The sequence below is a fragment of the Mesoplodon mirus genome, assembly GCF_964341445.2.
Source record: "Mesoplodon mirus genome assembly, chromosome: 18".
NCBI classification, from domain to species: Eukaryota; Metazoa; Chordata; class Mammalia; order Artiodactyla; family Ziphiidae; genus Mesoplodon; species Mesoplodon mirus.
This window is the reverse complement of record NC_138994.1, coordinates 8,235,519-8,249,459: the sequence shown is the minus strand read 5'-3', so window position 1 is coordinate 8,249,459 and position 13,941 is coordinate 8,235,519. Positions and strand designations below refer to the sequence as shown.

Genomic DNA, 13,941 nt, shown 5'->3' with positions numbered 1-13,941 from the left:
GCTCTAGGCGCGCGGGCTTCAGTAGTTGCGGCACGTGGGCTCAGTAGTTGTGGCTGGCAGGCTCTAGAGAGCAGGCTCAGTAGTTGTGGCGCACGGGGCTTAGTTGCTCCGCGGCATGTGGGATCTTCCCGGACCAGGGCTCGAACCGGTGCCCCCTGCATTGGCAGGCGGATTCTTAACCACTGCGCCATCAGGGAAGTCCGCCTTGTTTCATAATAGGAGGGTTTCAGACAAGGTGGAAGGCCAATACAGAGGGTACCTTGAGCCTGAGCGGCTTTCTAAAGGCACCTTGAGAATCACAACTCTTCGATGCCACCTCCAACTACTCCATGTCACTTCTGTGGTTGACAGACCCGGAGCTCTGGCTGCTGCCCCACTGGAGACAGGACATATGGTAGCACAGGGAGGGCTCTCGATGTTGAGGGACCAACAAAGTGGAATCAGGAGCCAAAGAGACCACAACCCAAATCCCGGCTCTACCACTGCATAAATTAGGATATTAATGCCCAGTTCCCAGGCTGGCGAGCATAGAGGAGGGAATACGTTTACGTGTTGGAATCCCCGCAGCCCCTGCCTTCCTGTACCTGGACCTCTGCTGGCCTCTAGTGGCCACTGGATAAATTGCGCAGAGAGTTGGCCTGAAAACCGGCATGTGGGAGAAAATTTGCCCCAACTTCTGAATCTTCCTAATACTGGGATCCTCAACCATGACAGACCCATAACTCCCTTTTCACAAAACATATTTTGTGGGTGGTGTCGTTGTTGCTTCCGAGGCTTCAGCATTCATGATGAACTTACTTCAGACTGTGCGTGACCACTGGGTACATATACTTGTCCCTGTGGGATTTGTTGTTGGTTGTTATCTAGACAGAAAGAATGATGAAAAGCTAATTGCCTTCCGAACAAGAATCTGTTATATAAAAGGGAATTAAGACCCAGTGAAGAAGTCACCAGGAAGTAAAAGTTGCTGCTGAATTACAGAATGTTCACATTTTTTAAATTATAAGAGAAATAAAAAACACATTCATTATTTAAATATATATATAGTGTAATGATAGTAATTTTTAAAGATTTTAAGCACTTTATTGAAGTACTGACATATAATAAATGACATTTATAGTGTACAATTTGCTAATTTTTGGTTTATGTAAATTCTCATGAAGCCATCATCACATCAAGATAGTGAACATCTCAATCACCCCCCAAAGTTTCCTTGTGCCCCTTTCTACTCCCTAATCCCCCCAAAAAACTACTGACCTGTTTTGTCATTATAGATTAGTTTACACTTTCTAGAGTTTTCTATAAATGGACTCATACAGTATATACTCTTTTTTTGGTCTGGCTTCTTTCACTCAGCATAATTATTTTGAAATTTATCCACGTTGCTGTGTGTACCAGTCATTCATTCCTTTTTATTGATTTGTTTAATCCATTCATAATGACGGTAAATTTAAAAATCAGCATAATGCTTTAACTATAATATAAAAGAGAAACTTGGGGAAAGTAATAAAATAATAGGTAAGTTCTATGAAGATGCTCAGGCATGATTACACTAAAACATATAATGCTGTAGTCACATGCTTTACCTATACATACAGTTATATGAGCCCAGTTCTTTGCCAGAAGTTTTGGTTTGACTCCAAAGGCCAGCAATTGGCCACCCCATGCAAGAGGGTCCGAAGCTGGGTGGATGACGTGTGGGGACTGAGATTAAGCAGAGAAAGTGGACACAGGCAATTTTTAGCTCAGTGGAAAGATTCATTTCTCGAAGGGCTGACCATCAGGGTGGCATGCTTCTTTTTGAACTATGTGAATGGTGTGTCTGGACTGGACCACCATGGAATTTCTCCAGTCTATTAATTACTCAGACTTATGGACCTGCTAAGGTCCATATTTGATTTTTCAAAGGCAGGTGTGTATTTCACTCATCTTGCATTTCACAGCACAATCTAGGAGCTTCCATTGCACTTTCCTGAGCAGAGACATAAGTCTCCCTCCTTGCCCCATGCTCCCAGGTCCAGCAGCAGGCAATGGTACTTCTCAGTCCTGCTGGGGGTCCCCCCTTGGGACAAAATATGATTTTATGGGAGAAAGTGTTTGGCAATGCTTTTGGGCTATCAAGGCTTTAGAACCTTCAGTTGTATTTATTTTCTTGGATAATCTACCCACTGTGTTTTTATTAAAGAAATCTGTTGCTTGCTGGTAACCCTTGGCTTCCGAGTGGCCGGTCCTTGCAAGGAATTCACTCCAGAAACTTTGAAAAATTTAGTTTACACAACACTAATGCTACAGAGAAGGATCCAAAGTCCATAGTGGGACACATAATATTCAGGTTCTCTAGTCTTTGTTTCTTAACTTCGTTTTTAACTTATCACCCAATATTTCCCCCTGAAGCCAATTAAATACGTTACACTTTCATTCTTATGTTTTGCTTCCTTCTGTTTTCCTTGGGAATGTTTTTCTTCTACTTTTTCTAACTTCTTGAGTTGAATGCTCAGTTTGCTTGTTTTATTTGAATGAAAGCAGTTAAGATTATGAATTTACTTCTAAATAAATTTCAGACACTTAATATATTAATGTCATTTTCATTGTTTTGCAAACCTGTTATTCCAGACTTTAATTTGCCTTTGACCCAATAATTACTCAGAGGGGAAAATGTGTGTGTGTGTGTGTGTGTGTGTGTGTGTGTGTGTGTGTGTGTTTCTGTTAAAGTTATAAGAAACTGAGGTTTTTAAATTATAGCCAGAGTACGGAGCTTATGTAATTCCTCCTCTGGGGACAAATTATGGTATTATTTGTAGCCTAGTTTATAATCAATTTCGTCACTATTCCTGAAGTATTTGAGAAGGTATATATTCTGTGGGGTAAAGTACAAGCCTAAAAGTAAAGTAAAAAATTCAGTCTTATGAATATATGGTTTGAATATGTCTCAGTAGTGACTGTCTTTTCATGTATTTTTCCTGGAACACAGGTTACCTGTCAGATCTGCAAACTCACCTTTTTTCAGCTCTGGTGTCTTTGTCCCAGTTTAAGGCTCTAATCTTTATCATCCATATCCATCCTTTTTTTGTCCCATTGTTTTCCACACGTCTTTCTGCTCTGCATTTGAAGAACTTCCCAGGTGTGTGACTACAGCCTTGATCGACTCTTCTGCCATGTGGATTCTGCTCTTTCTGCCTTCAATACAGATTTCATTTCTGTCACTGGAGTTTAGTTCCTTGTATTCTGCATTTCAGCCAGTGGTATCATTTGGGGGTTTTCTCATATTTTATTGAAAGCTCAAAGCAGACACTTCCTTAAATTTTCCTCTGGTTTCTATAGCAATTTATTGCCAGAGCATACTTTTCCAGTATTGCCATTAAAACTGACAAGTGAGGGGCTTCCCTGGTGGCGCAGTGGTTGAGAGTCCGCCTGCCGATGCAGGGGACACGGGTTCGTGCCCCGGTCTGGGAAGATCCCACATGCCGCAGAGAGGCTGGGCCCGTGAGCCATGGCCGCTGGGCCTGTGCGTCCGGAGCCTGTGCTCCGCAATGGGGGAGGCCACAACAGTGAGAGGCCCGCGTACAGCCAAAAAAAAAAAAAAAAAAAAAAAAAAAAAACTGACAAGTGGAGCCCCTAGCTGGGCCTGTGCTTAGTGCACCTGCAGACAAGATAATTAAGTTAAACCGCAGGATATGCCTCTGTTACTCAGGACCTGGCACTCAGCACTGCCACAGCACGACTTAACCCGAAACATCCACTCTCTTGACTAACAATGTTTAGGCCCTGGGGAGATGCTTCTTTACATCTTACCCTATGTTCATGGGGGAAAAATGCAACTGCGTCTAAAGGTTTGATGAAAGCTTAATGACTCCTGCTTGGTACAATTTCAGAGTCCAGAGATGCTTTGAGCAGAAAAGAACTTAGGAAAGAGAAAAGACTAACTTGTCAGAGCTTTCCTCTCAGGTAGCTTGAACGCAATAGGTTTGAACACAATGAAATATCATTTTCTAGTAGCGCTGAGTGTACAATTCTTATTTTCACGTTTCTACTCATGGTTCCGGAGGTACAGAGGAATTAGTACAGTATCTGCCTCAGTTGTAAAAAGCTGAGGAAATTTTTGTAATATTGCATAAATCACATTACATATTACTCTTAAATTTTTATATATGTTTAGACTTCAGACATAACATGATACTAATTCTTTTTTTTTTTTTTTTCTTTTTGCGGTACACGGGCCTCTCACTGTTGTGGCCTCTCCCGTTGCGGAGCACAGGCTCCGGATGCGCAGGCTCAGCGGCCATGGCTCACGGACCCAGCCGCTCCGCGGCGTGTGGGATCTTCCCGGACCGGGGCACGAACCCGTGTTCCCTGCATCGGCAGGCGGACTCTCAACCACTGCGCCACCAGGGAAGCCCCGATACTAATTCTTTACATTAGCAACAAGATGGACATTGAGTGCTAGACTTATGAATTTTAACATTTTCATTTAAAAAGTTTTAAATTAAAAAAAGTTTTTAAATTAATTTATAATTTAAATAAAATTTAAGTTAAATTTTAAAATTAAAAGTTACTTAATAAAATTTAATTAAGCTTTCAAAGAGTAAAATAAAGTGTTTGGATTTATATAAATAATTTTGATATTAAAATTTAATATTCATTCATTTTAATTTGTATTTTGCCTTTTGAATTATTAGATACCTTTCAATATTTTAAAAAAGCTAGTTTTTGGAAAACAGAAAATTAATACATTTTTCACATAAATTTATATTTTTGATGAAAATATATTTAAAATTTTGTACTTTGAATATAATTATGTTTTTAATTCTTAAATATATTGAAAAATCTTGATAATAGTAATATAATTAGTGATTGTATTGAAAGGGAGATAAGAAAAATAAATTCCATGGAATATTTATAATCCTTTAGGAATTATGTATATGTTTATTATTCATCCCAACATTGTCAGCCCATTAATAGAGCATCTAGACATGTGCAATAAAAATTAAATTCATTCATCTTTGACATTTTGCTAACTTTCAGTCATATATAAACCATAGCTTCATACACATTTAAAAATTTTATCCTTTTAAAAGAATGTTTGTCAGAATATGAAGATAGAAAATATTTCAGTTAACAGCTTGTTAGTTTGATTTATAACTTGTAAATATTTATTTAGACCAATGATCTGTGGCTTCCATGTCTTTTTGTCCCAGGTTGCAACATTCAGAATTTATTCTTGGGTCCCAAGTTGGGTCCCAGGTTGGGTCCCAGTTCCTTGAATGGGTAGGAATCCATTCAGGGCTCATGTCTGTCACAGTTGGGGGGTGGGGGTGGAGGGTCCCTCTGGTCCCCCTTTGAGTGCTGCCATCATCGCCTCTAAGACTTTAAGCTGCAGGGAGACCCTCCCCTGGCCCAATTTCCAGCATGTGGTCCTGGGCTATGGAAGCCTCTCCTCCTACCCAGAGCTCTAATTCTACACAGACATGATTGTTTGGGTCATCTGAGGCACCTGCATATTTCTGGCCCCAAACGATACTTCATAAAGTGGTACCCAGAGAATGCCCTCCTCCCAGATTTCAACCTCCACCAGAGCTCCGCTTGCTTCACATCCCAAGATGCAATACGCTGCTGTCCCACTGGGGAGGGAAGTCCAAATCCAGAAGTTATGGGGCATCACTGCCCACTTAGAAAGCTCTTCCTACTTCCTTTCTGTCAGACCTTATCACCCTGTTTCAGAGGGTGGCGTGAACATCAGTAACAGAATTTTCTCTTGCTTCCTTTTTGCTATAGTTGGTGGAAATGTCTCCCAGACTTCCTTGGTGACAAATGATACTAAGGTGTGGCCTTCATGGGGAGGTGACAGGTTGTCAGGTCACCATTCCATGGATGGTTAACCCCATCCTTCCTCTCCTGCAGGTCTCTTTTGGTTGTAAGTGACAGAAACTCAACTCAAATGTGTTTACACAAGAAAGGACATTTATTGAATCATAGGGTAGCAGTAAGGGCAAAGGGTGTTTAGGTCGCAGAAGGGTGGACCCTGGGGCTGGAATCCTGTCTGGACTCTGATCCCTGTTCAAGGAGGCTTATTCTCTCGGATGGGTCGTATCCACGTGATTCTAAACTGTCCGCCTCTGGCCCCACACCCAAAGTCTTCCTGGGAGAAGCTGAGCTGCTCTGCTTAATTTCAGTTCAAGATACACTGGTTGGGGCACGGGCACACCCTGCCACCTGGAGGGCAGGGCCCTGTGACTGTGGCACTAAAGCCCCATGGGGGAAGGAGTTCCCTTAAAGTTTCCCAGAAGGGAAGGGAGGTGCACAGACAGAGCAACCAGCCCTCTCTACCCTATCCCACAGTTGTCACCAATCCCTCCAGGCCCATCTACCATTTCTGCCTGAAGTTTGGCCTCAAGACTGAGCCAATTTGCATGTAAGACCAGAGTATTTCCAGGAGGGTGATGACATCACAGAGCTGGGGTTCCAGAAGGTGGGGGTAGCTCAGCACTCCCGTCTTCTTTAGAATATGGAGAGCGGTGAGCTGGGCGGGGCTAAAGGGTAGTCCATGAGGAAGAGGAGGCTCCTACCCAAACGACTTGTTCTACAGATTCTCACAGAAAGCCCTAGGCCGGCTGGGACCTGGGGTCAGAGAGGGATAGGAGAGCGGTAAGCTCGGGAGGGGAGGTTGGAGGTGCACCTGTCCAAACCACTTTTTCCCCAGGGAACCCCAACAGGGGCCTTCATGGGCAGAGAAGGAGCTCCCTGCTTTCCGAGGTTCAGTGATACCTGTCTCTGTAGGACCCTACTGAGTCAGAGCAGAGTAAGGTTGCATGAGACACACTTATACTAAAAACTTATTTGTTGTTTGTCTGAAATTCTAACGTAACAGGGCATCTTGTAATTTTATTTGCTAAATCTGGCAACTGTAGGGTGGAAGAGAGAGGCAAAAGAATGGTCGCAAGCTCAGGCTGCAATGGAGTGAGTCTTAGGAGACAAAATAAAACATCCGTGAGGAGACAGGCATCAGGGTAGCCATGTTGTCCAAGAAGCTGCCTGACTCATGAAGCTAGTGGATGGAGGAATCCTCAGGAACATACACCTTGTTTAATGGGAAAGATACACACACACACACACACACAGTGATAGAAATAGCCTCATTCTTTGCTTTCATGGCATTGATCATTTTGAAGAACGTAGGCCAGTTATTTTATAGATTTTCCCTCCATATGGCTTTGTCTGATGTTTCCTCAAGATTAGCTACAGGTTATGCATCTCTAGCCAGAGCTGCATAAGTGACGTGTGTCCTTCTCAGGGTATCACATCTGGAGACACATAATCTCTCTCTGTCCCTCACTGGTGGTGTTAATTTTGATTACCAGGTCAAAATACTGTCTGGTTTCTCCACTGTATTGTTACTGTTTTTCTCATGCAATCAAGGGGAGATACTTTAAGACCATGAACAGACTCAGTTCTTCACCAAGCTTCCCACCCCCTCATATTTAGCATCTACTGATGATTATTTCTTGCTCAAACCAGTTTATGATGGTGATTTTCCAACTTCATGACTACCTCCACATTTATCAGTCAGCATTTTCTTGTCAAGAAGAGTTCCCCTTTAATCCCCATTATGTATCTATTTATCTATTACTGTTATGAACTCATGGACTTCTATCTCATTCAGTGGGTTATAATCTGTCACTATCATCATTTATTTTGATGGTCAAATTGTTCCAGATTACCTTGGAAACCATTATGCATTGGTTTCACATATATGATACCAAAAACATATGCAACAAAAGAAAAAAATACATAAATCAGTCTTCATCAAAATTTAAAACTTTTGTGTTTCAAACAACACCATCAAGAAAGTGAAAGGTGGGACTTCCCTGGTGGCACAGTGGTTAAGAATCTCCCTGCCAATGCAGGGGACACAGGCTTGAGCCCTGGTCTGGGAAGATCCCGCATGCCACAGAGAAACTAACCCTGTATGCCACAACTACTGAGCCCACATGCCACAACTACTGAAGCACACGTGCCTAGAGTCTGTGCTCTGCAACAAGAGAAGCCACTGCAATGAGAAGCCCACGCACTGCAACGAAGAGTAGCCCCCACTCGCCACAACTAGAGAAAGCCCACGCGCAGCAACAAACACCCAACACAGCCAAAAATAAATAAATAAATAAATTTATTTAAAAAGAAAAGAAAGTGAAAGGTAACCCACAGAATGTGAGGAAATATTTGCAAAGCATGTATCTGATAAGGTTCTAATACCCAGAATATATAAAGAGCACTTACAACTAAATAATGAAAAGACAAACAACCCAACTGAAAAAAAATGGGCAGAGGTTCTGAAAAGACATTTTCCCAAAGTTACACAAATAGCCAATGAGCATGTGAAAAGATGATCAACATTATTAGCCATGAGGCAAATGTAAATCAAAATCTCAATGTGAAACCACTTCACACCCATTAGGACAGCTTTGATCAAAAAGACAGTTAATAACTCTGTTGGTGAGGATGTGGAGAAATTGGAACCTCCATACATTGCTGATGGGAATGTAAAATGGTACAGCCGCTTTGGAAGTCCAGCAATTCCTCAAAAGTTTAAACTTTAGGTCACCATGTGACCCAGCAATTCCACTCTTTGGTATGTATCCAAAGGAATGGGAACATTTGTCCACACAAAAACTTGTACACGAATGTTCATAGCAGCATTCTTCATAATAGCCAAAAAATAGAAACAACTCAAATGTCCACAAACCGATGAATACATAACCATATTGTGATATATCCATACAATGGCATATTATTCAGCCGTGAAAGGGCGTGAAATCCTGGTACATGCTACAACATGGATGAAACCTTGAAAACATTATGTTACGTGAAAGAAGTCAAACACAAAAGGCCAGATATTGTATGACTTCATTTATATGAAATGTTCAGTATATGCAAATCTATAGAGATAGAAAGTAGATTATTGGTTGCCAGAGGCTGGAGGGAAGTGGAACGGACAGTGACTGCTAACGGATATGGGGTTTCTTTTTGGGTTGATGAAAATATTCTAAAGTTGACTGTGGGAATAGGTGCACAGTTCTGTGAAAAATGATTGAATTGTATACTTTAAATGAATTAAGTGTATGGTATGTGAATTATATATTGTGAATTATATCTCAGTAAAGCTGTTACCCAAAAAATGCTGCTCCAGATTTGGCCAGTGGGTACCCCTTTGAGCTGCCTTTCATTTCTATTTGACATGCCCCAGCATCGTTCATTTTAGACTAGGAAAAAAAAAAAAAAAACAGGAGACCAAAAAAAAAAAAAAGTATTTATAAAGTAATACATGAGAGGAAAGAGAAACAGCCAGGAGGGGGGCAGTGAGTAAGCGAGGACATTTGGTGGCTCTCTCCAGATTCCCCAGAAGACTCTCTCTCCTGGGAGACCCGAGGACCCGCAGGCCTTCAGCTGCTCACCCTCCACTGCGTCTCCTCCCCTCTGAGGATGACGACCCTGCTACTCATCTCCTTGGTCAGCTGTCTCGTTGCTGTGAATCAAGCCAGCCTCATCAACCGATGTGACTTGGCCAAGGTGCTGCACCAGGAGGATTTGGATGGCTTTGAGGGCTACTCCCTGAGTGACTGTGAGTGCCGTTTCCTCACACCCCCACACCCCCTTTCTCCTCCTCTCCTGGTCATGCCCTCCGTGGCCATCTTTCTTTTTCTCTCATTTGTTTTTCAAAGTCAAGTTCAAAAAGCAGCCCTCTCCGAGAAGCCTTTCCCAACATTCGATATTTGTTCAACGATTCTTAACTGAGCACTTATTATGCCCCAGGAACTATTTTAGGCTCTGGGGATACAGATATCAACACAGCCCCTTCTCTCATAGTGTTCTCTTCTAGGGGAAGAGACAGCAAGAAAGAAACACACAAATATATGAAGTGCTTCCTGGTGGTGATAAATGCTATGCAGAAGAATAAAGCAGTGGGGAGTGACGGGTGACACTGTTCTAGAGGGGGAAGTCAAGGAAGGCCTCTCTGAGGAGGTGACATTGAGCAGTGCTGAATGGAATAAAGGACCTAGTCCCCCAAACATCTGGCGGAAGAGCATTCCAGGTGGAGGGAACAGCCAGTGCAAAGGTTTCGTCCTACTCCATGGTAGAGATAGCTCCCTCTGCCCAGAATTGTAAGGCACGTCTGCCTTATAACACTCTCTCCTTTCATCTTGCTTTGTGGGTTTTTTAGGTACATATCTTCATTCTTATTCTATAGGCACCTTGAAGGCAGCATCTGCATTTGAGCCAGCTAAATGTCCCTCACTGGGTTTTGCACAGTTGCTGGCACACAGTAGGTGAAATCATGCATGAACAGATGGATGGATGAGTGGTTGTACTGATGGGTGGATGGACTGAAGAATGAGAGGAGAAGCTAATGGGTGTTTCTGGCCCACAAGCCCCATCTAGCCTCTTAGGCTTTGTTCCTTTCTTCTTTTTTTAAAATTAATTAATCAATGGCTGCATTGGGTCTTTGTTGCTGCGCGCAGGCTTTCTCTAGTTGCGGCGAGTGGGGGCTACTCTTCGTTGAGGTGAGCAGGCTTTTCTTTGTGGTGGCTTCTCTTGCGGTGGCTCTAGGGAGCACAGGCCCTAGAGCACGTGGGCTTCAGTAGTTGTGGCTCGCTGGCTCTAGCGCGCAGGCTCAGTAGTTGTGGCGCACGGGCTTAGTTGTCTTAACCACCAGGGAAGCCTGTTCCTTTCCTCTGATTCCTCGTCTCCCTTTCTCCTCTGTCTTCCTTGTCCCTCAGCTTGGCCCCCCTCTAAAAACCCTCTTCTCCCTGTTCTAAGGGCTGTGCCTGGCTTTCGTGGACGGCCACTTCGACATAACAAAGGTAAATGACAATACAGATGGCAGCTTTGACTGTGGCATCTTCCAGATCAACAGCCACCACTGGTGCAATGATTACAAGAGTCACACGGAAAACATTTGCCAAGTGGACTGTCAAGGTCTGGCCAGGGCCCCAGGGCGGGAGAGGTGAGAGAGATGACCAGGCTCTACTCACGGGACTTCCCTTCCCACACACAGCCTGGAAACAACCCCAGAGGATTGGTTCAAGGAATCAGGGAATCCCTTTACTGAGCAGAGGGTTGACTCGTGTCCCTAAATGCCCACAGGAGGTTCTGCAGTGTGCTAGCAGGATCCAGAAAAGCTCTGCACAGGCAGTAGCCGTAGAGCAGTGCAGCAGCCAACATTTATTGAGAGCGAATTATATACTCAGTACTTTACGTACATAGCTCATTTCATCCAACTTGCCATGCAGTAGAAACTAGTATGATCCCCACTTTATTGGTGAGCAAACTGAGGCTCATAGAACCAGTGCTGAAGGCCAAACTGGTGGCCCTGAAGGCTCAGCTCTCACCACCAAGTAGAGCTGCCTTTGGCTAATGGTCTGACCGAAGGCCAAGTGCAAACTCCCACCTCAGGGCTAATCCAGGAGGCTCCACAGGTCCGTGATTCTGTCCCCCATCTCCTCCTTTGTACTCTGATTAATGGCCCTGGGCTCTTCACTTGAAGAGCCTCCCTCCTTAGGCAGGACTTTACCTTCGTCTCTGTGCTGCCTCTTTTGGCATTTCCTTTCCCTAGAATCCTCCACACTTGGGGTGAACTACCATCCATTAGGAAGTATGGCAGTAAACAGGCTCAAAGCTCAGCCCTCCTGCCCCTCCTGTCCCCACCCCCCAACCATCCCCAACCTCCAGCGGCCATTGTACGGATGTCCAAACGGGCCTCTGAGGGGGAAGGCTTGCCTCGTCCGGAAGTTCTCAGCCACTGGGTGGCACATGCCTTGCAGGGAGAGCCAGTCTTCGGGACTGTCCCCTGTGCTCTGACGGGTATTCTCTTTCTCCCTTTCAGAACTGCTGAGCCCCAATCTTCTTCCAATCATCAACTGTGCGAAAAAGATTGTGTCCGGAACAGAGGGGATGAAGAACTGGTGAGGAGGACATGGTGGGACGAAGTTAGTGGGCAGAGCCTTAAGAAAGACGTAGTGACAGAGAAAGGGACAGTAGGCCAGGACCTGACCTTTTCTACAGCCTAGAAAAATGTGGGATGTGGCAGGGCTTGGAACTCCGACTTAGAAGACCTGGGATCTGGCTCTTCCTCTGACACCGTAATAAACAAAGCTCTTTTGGTTGCAGGAACAGAACAACTTGAGCTAGCTGGGGGAGATTTATTCTGAGAGGACAAGGTGTCTTGCTGAGCCCACACGAGGGGTGCAGCTGGGCCTCAGGAAGAGGGTGGAAGCAGGGCTGGAAACTTTCCTTTGCAGGTTTCTGCTTCTCTTTGTGCATTGGCTTCACTACTCCCTCAGCAAACCAGCTTTCTCTGCTCTACAGTCCACCAGACAGACTATGTCTGCCCTGAATCTATGGGCTAATGTCCTAAGCAACCATAGAGACTAGCTAGGCTCAGTCCCAGTCCAAGTGCCTGGCAGGGAGGATCTGATGGGTTCAGCTTAGACCCTGTGTCCCAGCTCCATTCATTCAGCTACAGGCATGGAAGAAATTAAGCAACATAAACATGGCTGCCACGGGCCCTCTCTCCATAACTGGCAGCAACATTTTCTATAAAAAGTGTTGCTGGGCTTCCCTGGTGGCTCCGTGGTTAAGAATCCACCTGCTAATGCAGGGGACACGGGTTCAAACCCTGGTCTGGGAAGATCCCACATGCCGTGGAGCAACAAAGCCCATGTGCCACAACTACTGAGCCCACGCGCCTGGAGCCCGTGCTCCGCAACAAGAGAAGCCACCGCAATAAGAAGCCCGTGCACCACAACAAAGAGTAGTCCCCGCTAGCCACAACTAGAGAAAGCCCGCACACAGCAACAAAGACCCAACGCAGCCAAAAATAAATAAAATTGATTCTTAAAAAAAAAAAAGAACCAATCTTCTTTCTCTCCACAGGGTAAAATGGAGGTTGCACTGTGCAGGCCGGCCACTCTCCTACTGGATGACAGGATGTCACCTGGCATGAGAAAGGGAGCAGGCCTGTGGTGGAGTCATTCCAGAACTCCTCTCCTCACTTGGGAATTCTTCATTTCTTCTTCCTCTTGCCTCCACCTCATGTTATTTTCTTCCTTTCCCATTTACAAATAAAACTGACCAGAGCCCCAGAATAAATGGTTTTCTAGGGCTTCCTCCTTGTTCCTATCCAGGCCCAGGTCCCTGGTTCCTGACTGTCATTTGCAAACCAAGAAGACCATGATGAAGAAGTTTCTATATTTTTGGAATTATTAAAGCATTCCTTGTGCAAAGAATGTGTTAATTTAGTCATGATTAATCCCAAGTATATTTGAGTACCTAATAGAGTATGAGTGTGCTAAGTACTAGAAAAAGGATGATAAATCTGTAAATATTGTTCATGAGGTGTTCATAATCTATCTGGAGAAGATTATGGATCTTCTCCATACACAGATAATGGATACAATGAATAAATGGATACATACAATGAATGGAATGGATAATGATATGGATAATAAATCTATAGTTATTAGTTTGAAACAATATTAAGATCCCAGTAATTCCTCCAAAGTCAACAATTTTTGAAGTAAAAGAGCTCAGAAGTAGGTAATGGGTGGGGCTAAGGGTCTGATATATTGAGGTGGAGAAAGTCGTGGTGGGGATGGAGAAATGTGCTCTGTGATTTGGGGGTACTCTAGGAAAATGGGCTATAAACCAGCTTTTTAAGAATTTCATACTAGACTGTTGATGGCTTTAATGAGTTATACCTTGATTTGCATATTTAAGACTCATGAAAACACTCAAGTCGAAGGATTGCATCTTTGGTGGTCATTTCTCACACAGAGTCGGGAAATCTAAAATTTTAAAGTTCAGTGGATAGTTAGCGCTAACTACTTAGTACTCTAGTCTTCTCTGGGAGTTTGAAGATGAAGCCAGCTGCTATAAAGATGTCCGCACCAT

General features: G+C 43.9%; 1 protein-coding gene and 1 pseudogene across 2 annotated transcripts; both read left to right on the top strand.

Moving 5' to 3' along the window:
* Positions 1-694: 694 nt before the first annotated feature.
* Positions 695-1,048, top strand: LOC309793321 (NADH dehydrogenase [ubiquinone] 1 beta subcomplex subunit 1-like; annotated as a pseudogene). Its single transcript has one exon. The product of its transcript is annotated as an NADH dehydrogenase [ubiquinone] 1 beta subcomplex subunit 1-like (transcript).
* An 8,426-nt stretch (positions 1,049-9,474) lies between these two features.
* On the top strand, positions 9,475-12,994 carry LYZL6 (lysozyme like 6; the record flags this gene model as incomplete). Its single annotated transcript, XM_082604581.1, has 4 exons — positions 9,475-9,613; positions 10,810-10,968; positions 11,876-11,954; positions 12,925-12,994. 4 exons carry the CDS (start codon positions 9,475-9,477, stop codon positions 12,992-12,994), a joined length of 447 nt encoding a protein of 148 aa, XP_082460707.1.
* Positions 12,995-13,941: the final 947 nt, after the last annotated feature.